The following is a 15,717-nucleotide window of genomic DNA, read 5'->3' as shown; positions in this document are numbered from 1 at the left end:
ATGTGAGTCAACACCGAGCAGGGTTCCTCAGAAGTGCTTCCCAAACACACATTTCCTCACAGTGCAGTGGGCGTAACCCGAGCCCGAGAAGATTCCTTGTCTCCAGCTTCCCACTCACCCTCATTCACTGCCGCGCTCTGGTAAAGATAGTGACAAGTGCAGTAATATCGAATATCTATCCTGTAATAAATGCTAATAATGGGAGTAATATCCCATTCAGGGATCACTTGAGCAGCAGTAAGGGCTGTAATTAAACCTCTCAAAGAATTAAGTTTAATATTTAGATGAAGTTGCTGGAGGAGCTTTGAGTACAATTGTCCTCTTAATTCTCTGCCAGCACGTGAGTCTTTCCACTTGCTCTGGACAGGTAGCTCCACAGTGCCTTGTGCAGGGAAATTGGGATTTACTCAGATTTTTTCCATAGCTGAAAAAGGAAATGGCATGCTGATGCAAAATTTCCAGGTTGCTCTCTTTTTATGGTCAAAGTTGAAATAGAAACTCCTAAAAATAATCGGCCTTTGCTTGGATCTGCACTAAATCCCCTTCATATAATTTGGTTTTTAAGCTATTACTCAGATTTCCTGAAAAGATGAGTATATTTCATAATCTTTTGGTTCCACATTGTAGGATTTTTCCAACTAATTATTTTAGTAACTGTACAGCAGTAAGAAAGGGGAAATCCTAGTCTGGGACTCTGAAGATTACAGCTTTTAGATCTGCAAGACATCTGTAATTACTGCTGTTATTACATTTGTAACTCTTTATTAAATTTACAAGCTCAAAATTTTCAGGAAAGAAATACTAAGCACAGAACAATAAATAAATTAGAAGGCACTTAACCTTCGTAACAGTACAAGATACATCCTCAATGGAAAAAAGGAAAAGAGAAAGATGAATGTCTCCTTTGTATTACACTGTCATTTTAATTACACTTCTGGGAACATAATATTTTTAAGACCCTTATTCTTTATCAACTGTAGTTGAACTGAGCCAGGGGATTGAGAAGACCCTGAAGTAGGAGGAAAATGGCAGATAAGTGTAATCAGTGTGATCAAACAAATCTCATCTCCTGAGCAAATCAGCCTGGGGAGTTCACATTTCCTTTACTGCTCCTGCCTTTTTAGGTGTTTGGTCCTATTAACAACAGTGATCTTTGTCCCTGCTTCCCCCAAAGACATCCCAGAGCTCTCAAACAGGTCTGGGAGGATCCCAGTGACAAACCTTGCTTTGTCCTGTACAGGAGCATTCTGGCTGCTTTAGCACCATCAGAAAGACTGGCAAGAAAAAGGGCAAGCTTGGTACCTGAGATGGTAGCATTAAAAACCCATGTTACTTTGTCCATGCTTTAGGAGTTCTGTTTGTTAGACGCATGCAACTAAAACATTTTGTTTACTTTTCAAAAGATGGTTTGGTTTCTATGTAACGAAAGCTGGTAAAGTATTGCGGTTTATTATGACTTAAGCCATCCAAATGTTTATAGATAACATAGAGTTATGAGGCCTTAGTTTTATTTAAAACTCTGTTCTGTGCTCTTGTCTGTGTACATATTTTTGTGTGTGTGACTCTCAAAAAATCTCTGTTTTTTAAAGAGGACCTGTCTGACAATGAGGAAATGTTCCCGAAAGAAATAACCAAATGGAGTTCCAATGATCTGATGGATAAAATTGAAACCCCCGAATGCGATGATGTCCAGGGTAATTTTTTTTAAGTACAAACTACATGTGCTATTTTACAGTATTTCCAGGAGATTGTTACAGCCACATTCTGAGCAAGGTAAAAACTTGTTATCCTCATCTCACAAAAGCTGAGACAGAGCATAAAAATGACTGCCCAGTGCTGCTGAAAAAGAATTGCTCAGTGGGAGCTGGGATAGCTCTTGATTCTCTTTTATTTTCCTCGTTGGCTCCTTTGTGTGACAGTCAGGATTCTCTTGTATAATGAAATATTCCAGCTCTGTCTCGAATGACTTGAATTTCTCCTGACTTCTTTCCTTTTGCTCCATCCTTTGTTCTTGACTGTATATCTGCCTCAGTTTTATTTTCTGCTCATCATTATGAAATGGTGAAAGGAAGCTGCAGCTCCTCAGCCAGAGCGATTCATGTGGCAGCACAGTGGAAGATGACACTGGTACAAAGTCAGTCTGTGTAGGTGCAGACATAGCAACACATCAGATTTCTGCTCCCCAGCACAGTTCAAACAATTCCTTTTCTTTTCCAACAAACCAGTCATTTCTGACAATTGTGCAGGGATTTCCCATTGTTGCCATGCATAATAAAGCAGCAATACTGGATTGCTGTAATGAGAGAAGAGCTCACTAATGTCTTCAGCTCTTACCAAGGTTAGGAGAAATCGCTGGAAAATAAATGACCCAGCATTGCCCAGGCTTCTCAGGTGGAAGGAGGCAAGAGGGAGGGAGAGGGCAGTTTGGTGAAATAATGAAGGAGATGTGAGGCAGAAGAGACTGAGAGGCATTGGAACAGTGTCTTTATGGAGGAGTGTCTTTGCCAAAGAGAATCTTGCAGCGCTGACATTTTACACCTCTGCTTCCAGGTGACTTGTACCACGAGACATCAGCAGAGTACCACGTTGGCTCCAGTGTGGAGAGGCTCAGCATCATCGAAGTAAGTGCTTTGGTTTTTTGGAATGAGATCCTTTGTTGCTGGAATATGTCTGCGTGGGATAAACGGGGTAAACGTTTAAAACTCTTTTCTGTGAGTGACATTTTGTCTCCGTGTGTCACTGAGCTGCACTGGCACCCGTGTGCTTCAGATTTAAGGGACTATTTCACCCACTTTTTGAACATCATGTAGAAAATTCTCTGTAGTTTGCAGGCAGCATCAGGTATCCAGCTGGAAAAAACTACTAATCCTGTGGGGATAAGTGTAGCCCGAGGCACTGCTGGGTAGAGGTAATGCTGGATGGTAATGGAACTGGGAGAATATGTTCCTGCAGCACCAAGGGGCAGGGGGCATCGTTTGGCTGCAGCCCACGACGACGTGGAGCTGCTCAGGGTCTTGTTTGGAAACCAGTTACAGCACAGCCTGTGTCAGTGCTTGGGTAAAATAATAAATAACAACACTCCCACCCACCCCAGCTTTCTAGACTTGCATATTCAGGCTTCTGTAACTCAGAGTCTTGGTGAGACATCAAGGAGCAGCTGTACTTGTCCTGCCTGTGAACCATCTGCCTGTCAGTGCTGCAGAGGTGGTGTTGCTGATTTGCAGAGTGCCTACATTATGTCTAAGTGGTCCCTCAAAGACCATGAACATGGTTTTGAAATTACTCTCTGTGCCAGGCTCTAAGTTCATGGTGATTTGGCTTTTCCATAATAGATTCAGAGCTCAAGGGCCATGGGGAGAGTGGGTGGCTGGGATGGCAACGGCTGTGGCTGCCTCAAGATAAGCAAGTCACAGCCCTAAAATTTCTCTTGGAGCTCAAGGTAGTGTGGAGAACTTGTCTTCCTCAGAGGACTGTACAAACTCAACACCCCCCCCATTTCTGCCTTCATTTTAGGAAAAGAACAGACTTCAAAGTGAGATGAAAAAGACAGTTATTTGTAGTTGTTCACAAGCTGTCTGCTAAAATGGTATGAAATTAATGCCACCATGGCAGTGATTTTTCAGGTTAAGAGCTTCCTCACCATAAGGTGGTTCCGGGTATCTTAAGACGCCAGATCTTACAAGGAAGTCACCTCCACCCATCAACTAATCAGCAGTTCCCCATTCCCTTCAAGGACAGAGGTTAATGAACTGAAAGGGAAAGGTGCCTCCAAATGACTGCTGATAAACTTCTGCATGCCCTGAGCCTGGTGACTCATGTTGTTTTCGAAATGAGCACTTAGAGCAGTTTGTCTGGAAGCAGAAGAGGTGCTGAGATGCTGGGAGAGCTCCTCCCGTGCCTCCAGCCGGGTACAAAGTTCACTGTGCAGGCACTGAAAACTGGAGTCAGAGGAGGTTTTAAGAGCAGACATTAATACAGTGGAATGGTGCTGAATAATTAATGGCCATTCTTATGCAGGAGGTCTGGAAAATCTTTATTACAGATTTGGATGTGAATTTTAGTACTTCTGGTGGGCTGTGTATTAAGACATGCTTTAACATTATCTGGTAAAAATGTGAGCTCGTTGTTAGGTTGCTAATGTGTGCCTGGGCATGCTTTCCTCCCACCAGCAGGGACTGTGAGGGACTCAGTCACTGCTCAAAGGACAACAGGGGACTAAAAATGCTAAAATTAGAAGAATTTGCCAAATGGAAATACCGCTGCCCTCTACCCCTTCTGCACCCCCTCCCAGTGGCTATTTCTCTGCCTCAACAGGGAGTTGCTCAGGATGTTCTCAGATGTTGTCTCTGTGAGCACAGGGGTCAGGCACAGGAGTGTTTGCACATATTTCAGTGTGGCATGGAGGATTTGAGTCTGTATGGGAGCTGTAAACACTGAAAGCCCTGTTAGCAAATAGATATTAAAAATAGTTACTGCTCTGTTGTGTTATGTCAAATGGATGCTCTTGTACCTGCTCCTGGGGCATCAGGATTGGGCTTTCAGCTGGTCTGGCAGGTCATTTAATGATAACCCTGGATACAGTTTTAATGATACTCTGGATACAGTTCCCTCCTTCCCCCAAGCTACAGCCTGTCTGTTTAGGCAGGAATTGGTTCAGCACAGTAAGCAAAGTGACCTGAAAAGCCAAGTTAAAATCCTTCTCTGGGTTCTTGCATCCCAGCCAGATGTTGGCCGGTCCTTGGGTTATGGAGTCATGAAGTTTTTTTATTTCCAGTTCCTCTTTTGCACCAGTTTAAGCAAATATGAAGTCTTATTTATAACTTCTGTTGTAGGCAAACATGCAATGACTGGTCTTCCTACAGCTTTTCTCAGTAACTTGCCACTTGCTGACCTTTCGATCTCATTTGTTAGTTTTGCTGAATGTGTTTCACTGCCAACGGCTGCAGCTGAGCTCAGCACCCCACAGAAAGCAACACCCATCTCTTAGTTCTGTACTTTTCCACCCTGATGCACACAAGTAATGTCTTTACTCTTGCCATGTTTTACCTGGATACAATTTTATGCAGGTTTTTTTTTTTAATTTCCAGCATTCCTTCTGCTTGAGACAGTCAGTTGCACTGAGGCTGTGTGTGGATTTGTGCATGGACATGTGTAGGATAAGAGACCTGAAAGGAGTAGTCAGGTTGTCAGGTGTTGTATTCAAGTGTATCTAATGGCCTTTGCCATAAATTAAGCACAAGTCAAACCTCTTTGCAAAATGAGCCTTTCCCTGTGCTCTCTTCCATCCCCACCTAGGATGAATCGGTGCAGCCATTAATGCAGCCAAGTAAAATCCATGTCCTCCTCTTGGTCCTCCATGGAGGGAACATCCTGGACTCAGGAAGTGGTGACCAGAGCTCCAAGCAAGGGGATGTCAACACCATCACAACAGTGTTTGACACAGTGATGAGGGTGCATTACCCAGCTGCTCTTGGCCACATTGCCATCAAGCTTGTCCCCTGCCCAGCCATCTGCTCCGAAGCATTTTCCCTGGTGTCCAGGTAAATTGATGCTACTTTGTCATGGAGGGACACATCTACAATTTCACTCCTGTTTTTGGGGGGGGGGTGGCTTTTTTGTTTGTTTGGTTGGTTTGGTTTTTGTTTTGTTTTGTTTTTTGATTGGTTTGGGTTTTTTTGGTTTTTTTTTTTTGCGGGGGGGGTTGTTTTATTTGTTTCCCTAAAATATTCTGCATGTGTTATGGAAAGCTCTGACCATGCTTTGAGGATGCACTTATTAATGTACCAGCAAGGCATTCAGTCTCGATTTCATACTGTGCTGCAGTGAATACAGGAATCATGCAGCACAAGTTCTGAGATTGATTTATTCTAATTAATCCAATAAATACTAAGGATTTAATTCCTTGTCTGAGGGTTGTTCTGCCAGTGTAAGTATGTTGTCCTTGAAGATTTACGTTTGATGGGAGAGAAAGATTTATTAAGCTCTCACCCATTCACAGAGGAATAAATGGCCTTTCTGTCTTGAGGCTTTTTTTTTTTTTTCAATGAACCACAACACTGACTGTACTGTCTGCAAATTGTTTTCCCCACCTTTTATGTTAGGCTGAGTATTTCCAATGTCTCTTGCCCTTTCCAGCCTCAGCCCATACAGTTATGATGAAGGCTGCCTGTCCAACAGCCAGGACCACATTCCCCTCGCTGCACTCCCTCTGTTGGCAACATCCTCCCCTCAGTACCAAGAAGCAGTGGCCACAGTCATTGTCAGAGCCAACCAGGCCTACAGTGAGTTCATCAGATCCCAGGAGGGCACGTCATTCAATGGCCAGGTGAGCCAGGGGCTGTTTATGAACACAGTGAGGGGAACAGCAAGAGAAGCAATTTCCTTCTGAAACTCTCTTTACCATTAATCTCTCAGGAGGGATGGAAATATGACAGTGCTGAGCTGCAGTAAGTGTTGTGCTTTCCATTTCTCTCTTTCTGAGAGAGAGATTATTGCTTACGTTCTGTCTTGAACCTTTGGGATTCAAAGCAAAGCCTGAGTTTGTGTTCAGAAATGGAGCTGCAAAGCTGTGAAGTTAATCAATTTTCAGCGTGACACACCTTTCTGAAGCAGGAATGCTACTTTTGTTACTAAACACGTGGTCTCTTCTCCATTGCAAACCAAGGCTGTTTAAGCATTCCTGTCCTGAATGGGCCTTCAGCAGCTCGTGCTGGAGCTGTCACAGCAGCGGGTTTATTTTTTGAGGCTGTGCAGCTGCTGCACCCCGCAAAAGACCATGACTGAGCTTCCCACCTCTGAGCAAAGGGACTTTCCAGCCCCACGAGGGCAGAGACATTGGACTGGCTGTCACATTCCTCTGCTGTGATGTGATTTATCCACCCTGAGCTTCTTCCCAGCCAGTGTTGTGCCCAGGACCCAGCCAGCCTTCTGCTACCCAGTGGTGCTTTACTGTGCCTGTCTGCTCAGTACCCTTGGAAGCAGGACAGTGTTACCCCTCGGGATACTAATGGGCAGAAGCACAGGGAAGCTTCCCTAAAGTAGCACAGACAGCTGGCAAGGGAGGAATCCAGCTTTGGTTTCCTGAGGCTGGAGTAAGCCCTGGGATCAGGGTGCTGTGTTGCTCTCCCTGTGTTCCAGTTGGCTGGTGGGGACAGCCAGGACACATCAGCTGTGTGAGATAATGGGAGTCTGCAGGCTCTGATGGATATTCATTGACTGAGTAGTTTTCCTGATGAAAGCACTGGGCATTCTGTTATTCCAGCTTCCGTAGGTGTAATCCAGCATCCATTTACCCGTCGGCTTGGAGCTGAAGTCAAGGGGTGCTTTTCTTTTATTTCCTTTTTATTTCTCCCCCCTCTCCTCTCCTGCTTTTGTTACCTTTCTCAGGTCTGCTTGGTAGGGGACTGTGTTGGAGGAATCCTGGGATTTGATGCCTTATGCTACAGCAATCAGACCGTGTCCGAGAGCCAGAACAGCAGCCGGCGAGGAAGCGTTGTGAGTGTCCAGGTAATGCTGGCTCCCAGTGGCTACTGGGAACAGGTCTGCTGGCCAGAGCACCTCCATGGCTCCTGCTTTTAGTAAGGATCTTCTCCTGAAAAAACAAAGACTCGATTCCTTACCAATGGCAAACGTGTGCATATGTGTCACAGTTTGGGTGCGTTTGCTCTGAACAGGGATGTTTCACCCTCTGGTGGGAAGCAACACCCACACCCTCAGAAGGTGGTTTGGCCTAAGGTACTTTATGATCCTCAACTGGATCTTGGGGTAGATGGGGAAAGGAGGGTGGAAGGAGAAGGTTGTAGTGTCAGTCTATTCCTGATTCAGCTGTTAGAGTGCCAAATCCATATATTTCAAATCCCAGGATACGGACCTTCTGTCTCCTGGAATAACGGTGAACAACAGCTATTGTTCCAGTGGCTCTAATCTGGAAGCCAGCAGACACCTCAGCAGGAGCAACATTGATATTCCTCGTAGCAACGGAGAAGATCCAAAGAAGCAGCTGCCACGGAAAAGGAGTGATTCATCAACCTATGAACTGGACACGATAAAGCAGCATCAAGCCTTTCTCTCAAGGTAAGATTTAAGACTTGGAAGGAACAGAACCAGTAATATTCTGGAGCTGAGGCTGCTGCATCTGTGAAGCCTGAGTGTTGCTCTGTCATCCTGCGATAAGCAAGGTGGAGGAAAACATTTAATTTAATTTAGATTAGAGGGGTATTGATTCCAGTGTGTTGTATATGCAAAAAAATTAACAGCTTTCTTGCTGAGTAGCACTGAGAGAATCCAGGTTCTTTACTGCATCCATAATTCAATGGCACGAAGCCCTTCGTGCTGTTGTGTGACAGCCAAGGCTGTCAGGGAGCTGCTTCTCTGCTGTGCTGCGAGTGTGGGATGGGGGTCATAAAGCAAATGTAGAAATCGTGCGAGTGGAGTTGGTGAAGCAGAACTGGGAATCCAGCATTGGATTAATTTTAAAGCATCTCTGAAGCCTGATTTTGAGCTATTCTGTCCCCTGCCAGGGCTGCTCCATTGCACCAAGGACGTGTTTCAGATTTGTTACTCAGCTGTTGACGCCCCTGATATCACATTCCTAAGCTTCTTCAAATGGACCTTCAGAAATGTATCCGTTAACATAACCAATGGAATTTTAATAGCAGCCTTTCCATGGCCACCGGTCGTTCAGGGATTACTTCTGTAAGCCCAGAGGATTTTTCTGACTGAATCATCTTCTTCGACCTGTGGAACTGGACAGCCCAGACTTTTTTCCTCCATCAGGCCTGTAGGAACTGCAGTAAATATCCTCTTAATCCCTCTTCCCCCACATCTCAGGAATTGGGGAGCAATGTCCCCCCACAGCGAACACACTGCCTGCATTGCAGCTGTGTCCAAGGCCGCTCCTTTTTCCTTGTGCTGAGCTGGAGGCTTCTCCTGCATTTTTCCCCCTCCTTCACTACTTGGAATCATTCTTTCAGCACAGGGATTCATGTTGTCCTGCCATGTCAGGGGCCTTTTGTAAATGATTTATAGGAGAGAGAAGGTATCAAAGTGAATGTTGTTGGTGCACAGAGATACAATATTCGGAAAGACAGCTGCATTTACAAAAACCACAATAAGCTTCCTGGCTATTTCCAGCAGGTTAATGAGAGGCAAACAGGCTCTTGGTCTTACCTCCTCAAAACAGCCTCCTGTACTACAGGAGAAAATATGAGTCGTGCAAAAATGTGCTCATTCTCCTTCTTGTTATTGACCTCAGGGGCACAGACTCAGTTAATGGAAGCGAGCTGGCGTCTTGATGCAGTTTTACACCTATTTTAGAATAAGTGCTGGGCCTGACATGGATAATGGATTGCACAGTTTTATTTTCCAAATTGCTTTGTGCTGATTCTTCGTGTTCCATCTCTGAAGGATTGTGCCTGCTCCCAATATGAAGTACTTGTGGGTCCCTGGCAAAAGCTGTCAGTATTCAGTGGGCTGATGGATTGGTGCATCTGTACTTCTTTAGAGATTTAAATCTTTTTAAATCTCCTTTTAGACCTTCGGTTGAAAATTAGTCTCTTCCCAGAGCTCAAGAGCAGGATTCCCTCAGGGAAAGGGGCAGGTTGAAGCTGCTGTATGAGCTCTGTCCCTGGTGCAGGGAAGGCTGGGGAGCAGGGATTCACCTCATCCCCTCCTGCTTGTCCCACACCAGTCCTGGACCTTGTGCTCACAGCCATTGATACAGAGCAGCACCTTCCTCAGCAGAAAGTCCTGTCAGCTTCTATCACCAAGGAATGATTTTTCCCATACAAAACCCAAGCCCTGATGTGACGTGGCTTCGGGCAGGAGATCAGCAGAATAGAGCCAAGTTTCCCTAATGGGCTCGACAGACGGGCAGCCTGGCACACAGGGACCTTTCTGTCCGTGCCCACTGCAGATTCCAGCCTGTGCCAAAGACACTCATTTTTATTCATGTATCAGACCTACCCACTTCTCTGGGATAATGCCCAGCAAGCCAGAGCAGCATCTGGAGATTACAATCACACATTTATTTTTAAATTCAGTCCTTCTGCGCAACTACATTATTTCTGGCTGTGCTGTACTTGTATTATTGTAAATGAGTTGATTTGCTTCTGAAATCCATAAGCTCTTGTTTAATTAATGCACACAGTACATCTGCTGCTTTTTAAAGGGAGAACAGGGCACTGTAGGTTGTTTGGAGCATGACAGATTCTGAGTTCCCCTTGGCTCTCATTTCTTTTGATTGCTGAAAAGACTATCAAGTTCGCAGCAAAAGGAGAGAACTCTCCAAATTGCTTAGTGCTGTAAGTGCTCTCATTCTTCCCTTCCTCAGGAAGAGATGCTATGGGAAGCCGGGTGGGATACACCAAAGACACCTTGTACCCATCCTGCCATAACACATTTGCCATCGGAGTAGTCTTTCCTTTGTGCCTTTGTCGGAACCCTGTTGCTGTTGCCTTGTCTTCTGCAAACCTGACCATGTTCTAAGTGACTTTGCATTCCTCACACACAGCAAACTTGCTGCGTTGCAGTCTTGTTAGCGAAAGTAATTTAAGCTCCGCCGAAGGTGGCTTGTTTTAGCCGTGTTTGAGCGTCGTACATGTCGGCACTGCCATCTCAGGGAAGCTCCTTTGCATCCCAGAAACGGGAACATGCTCATTTTCGCTGTCACTGCTGTAACCCCCCGTTCCTCTCGCTTTTGACATCACTGTTTTGACTTCCCGTGATCTGTGTGTCTGGCATAAGCGAGCTTATCATCTCCCTGTGGTTGGGAAGCGGGAGAGCCGTGCATGTGCCTGTGTGCAGCTCCAGAGGATACATGACAGCGCAGCAGGAGCAGACGGCGCTTCAGCATCCCTTGGGAATGGCGCTCGGCAGAGGAGCTGTCTCTGGGATGATGCGTTATTTGCCATAGCAGGAAAACAAAGTCTGGGTGAAACCTGGGTTTCTTCCCAAAAGTGCGAGCTTTTCCAGCTGCTCATTGCCTGACTGGAGGATGTGTGTGAGCAACTTCTCTGGTGCTGGGGATGGTGGGGAGGGAACAGCCCAGTTCCAGTGAGCACAGCAGAGCTGGGGTGTCCCTGCCCTTGATGAGCAAGTGCTGTTGCATGTGAGGACACAGCAAGTGCTGCTCACCACCTGGGGCTTTGACTTGGGGCCACAGAGCCGGCAGGAGATTTGTTGGATTTGTGTCAGTCCTGATTCCGGGCCAGTAAACCTTTTATCCAACCCAACTGTTGTGATATCCATTTACCCTACATATTTTATAGAACCTGTTCTGATGTTTTTTAAACTGTTTGCAAACGGCCTGTTAAGGCACTGCTGCTACTCTGTCTTCAACTCCCTGCTTCTAATTACAATGAGATAACCCAGAGTGTGGCTGCCATCGGGATCTGCACAACCTGGAGAGCAAAGGAAATTGCAGCTTAGTGCTTTTGGGTGGTAACAGAGGAGTCTCAGAAACTGCTTTGTAAACAAGCTTGTTGGTGTTACACACCTGTCCTTTCGCAATTCCACATCTAGATTGCAAAGAAGCAACTCTCCCTAACGTGGGGGTGGATTCCCAGATCCGTCTAAGAGCTCCTGCTGCTTCTTCTGAGTGTCCAGGGGAAACGTGAATTTAAATCTCTGTGTTAAACCTGTGTATTGCCCAGCCTGCATCGCATACTGTTGGAGTTTTGCAACAGATTTGAAACCTGAGAGAGGGGAGAGGAAACTGGGCATGTTTTATGTAGTTATTCTTTGTAAATTCAGTTACCTGGAGTTGTTGGGCTGAGGTTGAGAGGTAGTTTGGTAATAACTTGACAGATATGGCTTCATGGGCAGAAGAGAAGTGGGAGAGTCCTGGTTGCAGGATAAATACAATTTACCACATGGCCACTGAGTGAATTACCCCGAATTCTCATTCCCAGTGAGTGCCATCCACACACATGGAATCTGTGGCGCAAACTTGATGCACGAAGGTATCAGAAATCCTCCTGCAGATTTTGATGTTTCTTCTTCTCTTTTCTCTTCTTTCTTCTTTTTTTTTTTTTTATTTTCAATCCAATAACATTTGTCCAACTGCTTCCACGAGGTAGAAATGGGTGAGCACAGCTTTCCATAACATTTGAGAATGAGGTGAAGGAACAGCCAGAAAGCACAGCAGTAATGTGTGTCATGGAGTGAATCACTGTAAACCCCCTGCTTTTTCCCTGCTACTCTAGTAATTTTAGCTTGTTGGTTGTTTTCTCTTGCAAATAAGTGTCCTACTAGCAGCAACCAAGATTTGGACTCCTCAAAAGAAAAACATTTTGAGGACATAGTGTGTAAATGAACCCACTTGAAGCTTGGATTTGTACAGTGATGCCAGTGGAATGGGGTCATTGTGGGTTGATTAGCACAGTTCCTTCACTGAAGAGATAGAAATTATATTCACTGTCAATCAGTAATCCAGGCTTTACTTATGAAAACACAGCATGAATGAAATTTTGACTTTATTTTCTTGTCCCAGTTTACATTCTAGTGTTCTGAGAAACGACCCTGGATCCAGGCGATCGAGTAGCTCCACTATGCTGGATGGAGGAAATATTGGGAAGTTTGAATTTGAGATCACAGACTTCTTCCTCTTTGGTTCTCCCTTGGGCCTGGTTCTTGCACTGAGAAAAACTGTAATTCCAGCTCTTGACAGTAAGTTCTGGTGCAAACTGCTGAGCTCCCTTAGTGGATGCTGGATGCAGGAATTTGGTTAAACCCAAACATTCCTCTATAATATTTATGCACTGTAAGGAAGCAGATCACTCTGTGCTCTGGCCAGTACTGATTATACTGTTTATTTGCATTGTATTTCCAAGCATTAAAAATGCTGGACAATTCTTGAGTCTATAAGTAATGAATAAATTGTTTCGGTTGACTAAACTGTGAGATGAGGGAGATGATAAATCCTTAGCACTTTCTTTAACCCAACAGTTGTCCTTTTTACACACAAATGTTTACAATATTCTAACTAATAATCTTTTGATACTTGAGTTGGCTTTTTTTTTTTTCTTCTTCATCTTTTTAGTCTTTCAGCTCAGACCAGCTTGTCAGCAGGTCTATAACCTGTTCCACCCTGCAGACCCATCTGCTTCACGCCTCGAGCCTCTTCTGGAGAAGAAGTTCTACCTTTTGCCCCCCTTTAATATTCCCCGGTACCAGAGATTCCCACTTGGTGATGGCAATTCTGCTGTTTTGGGTAAGTCACTCTGGGGCCATACTTGCTGTTTAAAGGGCTGTATCCACATTTTACATGAAGTTATCAAAGCAGTTGGCCCTGCAGCATTAGCCTTGTTCCTGGTTTACCAGAAAAGGAGAGTTTTCTTCCAACAAAATCAGTGCCTTGTGTCCCTCATGCCCTTTGTTTGTCACACAAGGGCCTTCAGCTGCTGAGAGCCACAATGAGGTGACCTCTCTGTGAAGGTCCCTGTTTTACACCCAAGCTGGTGCTTGTGACTGGGACTGAAGGAAACAGGATTAACTTGGCAGAGTTTAGGACTTCAATGCTTGGAGGGCCAGTGAAGACTGGAAGGCACCAAGAAAACAATGAGATGATGAGATGATTTCTTTGGTTCTATCCTATGCTTTTTCATAGGACAGGCTCCTGCAGGTCAGTGGGCTGGTGACAGTGCCTTGCCCTTCCCACCGTGCCAATGAGACATTATGTCTTCCTAGGAAACCTAGATTTCCTCTGCTGTCTGTGGCCTCCCCACTTGCTCTGCCCCAACTGCAGCTGTAATAAGGTCCAAAACACTTGTGTTCATGCCCTTCCTGACCATGCCCTGCCTCAGCTCCCATTTCATCAGTGCTCTTGCAGTTGGTCTAGTAAAATAAATTCCGTTTCCTGCCATCCTCACCTCACTTCTGTGCCTGGACTCTCATAGGCTCTTGATATTTCAGTGCAGGCTCTCATTGCAAGGAGCTCTCAGGGAAACTCAACACTGTGCATATCTAAATTTGACTTTTTTGCTTACCTAAAGCTTTAGTTCCCTGCAGGGGCCAGAACTTTGGGACAATTGCAAGAACAATTCACCATAATTTTTTCCCCGGATAGAGGTTGTTAGTCTGTGACTGATTAAATTGCAACTAAGAGTCACTACTGTAAAACTAGACTTAAAACACACAAGAAATCCTGCCAGCAAACTAGAGGAGAAAAACAAAGCCACTAGCTAGAAAGTTTGGGATTTGGTGGTTGTTTTTCCCCAAGCTCTGGGGGGAGCATTCCATTTGTTTAATACTTGAATCATGCAGGACTAAATGAAGAAGACTCTCTTATGTCTAGAGCTGAATAATTCTGGTCACACTATGCATCATCTTAAAAGTGAAAATCCAAAGCAGTGGTCTTCTGTGTATCAGTGTCTTTAGAGGTTGTAATTGCTGAATCCTGAGGTCTGGGTTGTTAAACAGGCACAAACTAAACCCCATGTTTAAAAAAAAGCGACTAAAATACTTTCTGCAGGCCCCACTCACTTGTCAGATTTAGCAAAGATCTTGCTGCAACACTTCTCAAAAATGGATCCACCCACAATTACATTTGTACCCAGGCCAGTTACAACAACTCAGGGAATCTATAGCAACTTGAAAAGCAACTTGCTTTTTGGGTGTATTCTGCTGCAAGGGGCTGCTTAAAAAAATTATGCCTGAACATCTTACTTTGTTTCTCTTAAATAATACCTTCCAAAGCCCCTGTTCTCACTGAACCCAGAGGCAGAGGCCCCACTGACACTAAACAGCCTGTGTTCTGGTTATCATTCTGTGCAGCAGCAGGGATTTTAGTAGAGTGCTGTGTCTGCCTGGACCTCTGAGTTGGCTGTGTTTGGAGAGACACTTGTTATGTGGTGGAGAAGAGTTAAACAGCAATTAGCTCAACTTAGGAGAGGGGCAGAGCGATTGCAAAACCTTCTCCAGGTTTGAGCCTGGTTATTTTAAGAGACACTGCTCTGCCTTAATGAATAAAAGTGACAAAAACCAACTTAAAATTCATTTCCTGTAAGACAAAACCTCTTCATTTGCTTATCATAAAGGAACAGGCTATTCCTTCCCATCAGGGTCCAAATTTCAGTGTGATGTACACATTACCCAGAAGGACTGACCATGATTCACCAAGCCTCTACTGAAGTTGTGTTCACTGTAGGGCGCTCCAGAAAAGTTAATTGCTGCTATAATTAAGCTGTATGTTTTGTTGATCACGTAAAATTCAGGTGCTCCATTATAATTAGTTCTGTACCAAACCTTCTGTAACACTGCTCATGCACATCTGCTCTTGCACATCTGCTCATGCAGGTAGTTTTTTTTTAAAGTCCACAATTCAGAAATCTTCTTAGACTGTTTCTCCCCCCCCTTCATTTTCCCATCTGTACTAAATGCTGGTCTCTGTTTCATTTCAGTGAATTTGCAGAGTAAAATCAAACTCACATTCCTGGTTATTCCTGTGCTTTGCACTATGTAGGCTGTGAGTCTGATTCTCCCATTACATGTTTTTTTCCCCTCATAGTAAAAAGATTTCTCTGGATCTGCTGGGTATTTATGGATTTGGCTCATTGGAGAAGCGGGTTAAGAGGACTCCCTTTTGTTGTTGAAATGCCATTGTTGTGTTCTCCTCTGCTCCCAGTTAATCTCTGATGTGAGTCTGTTTGGAAAGTCACCCCTGTTTTGTTTCTTTTACTCTATTTGGAAGTTGTCTGTTCATTGAAGACTCATAGTTAA

The 15,717-nt window shown here is 44.6% G+C and overlaps 1 protein-coding gene across 13 annotated transcripts in view; it reads left to right on the top strand.

Annotated features, from left to right (window-relative positions):
* PITPNM2 (phosphatidylinositol transfer protein membrane associated 2) overlaps positions 1-15,717 on the top strand; it is a 128,687-nt gene that overhangs the window by 92,934 nt on the left and 20,036 nt on the right. For 11 of the 13 annotated variants that reach the window (XM_064675125.1, XM_064675127.1, XM_064675122.1 and 8 more), the window contains 8 exons: positions 1,590-1,694; positions 2,551-2,621; positions 5,296-5,540; positions 6,136-6,325; positions 7,387-7,506; positions 7,862-8,073; positions 12,491-12,666; positions 13,040-13,210. In XM_064675125.1, the coding sequence (XP_064531195.1) occupies positions 1,590-1,694; positions 2,551-2,621; positions 5,296-5,540; positions 6,136-6,325; positions 7,387-7,506; positions 7,862-8,073; positions 12,491-12,666; positions 13,040-13,210 (1,290 nt within the window). Of the gene's footprint in view, positions 1-1,589; positions 1,695-2,550; positions 2,622-5,295; positions 5,541-6,135; positions 6,326-7,386; positions 7,507-7,861; positions 8,074-12,490; positions 12,667-13,039; positions 13,211-15,505; positions 15,635-15,717 lie in introns of all 13 variants that reach the window. The other 2 variants (XM_064675135.1, XM_064675128.1) reach the window with 2 other exon arrangements.

The sequence above is a fragment of the Pseudopipra pipra genome, chromosome 18 (assembly GCF_036250125.1).
Source record: "Pseudopipra pipra isolate bDixPip1 chromosome 18, bDixPip1.hap1, whole genome shotgun sequence".
In the NCBI taxonomy this organism is placed as follows: Eukaryota; Metazoa; Chordata; class Aves; order Passeriformes; family Pipridae; genus Pseudopipra; species Pseudopipra pipra.
The sequence above is the reverse complement of the archived record's forward strand: the minus strand, read 5'-3'. Positions and strand labels throughout refer to the sequence as shown.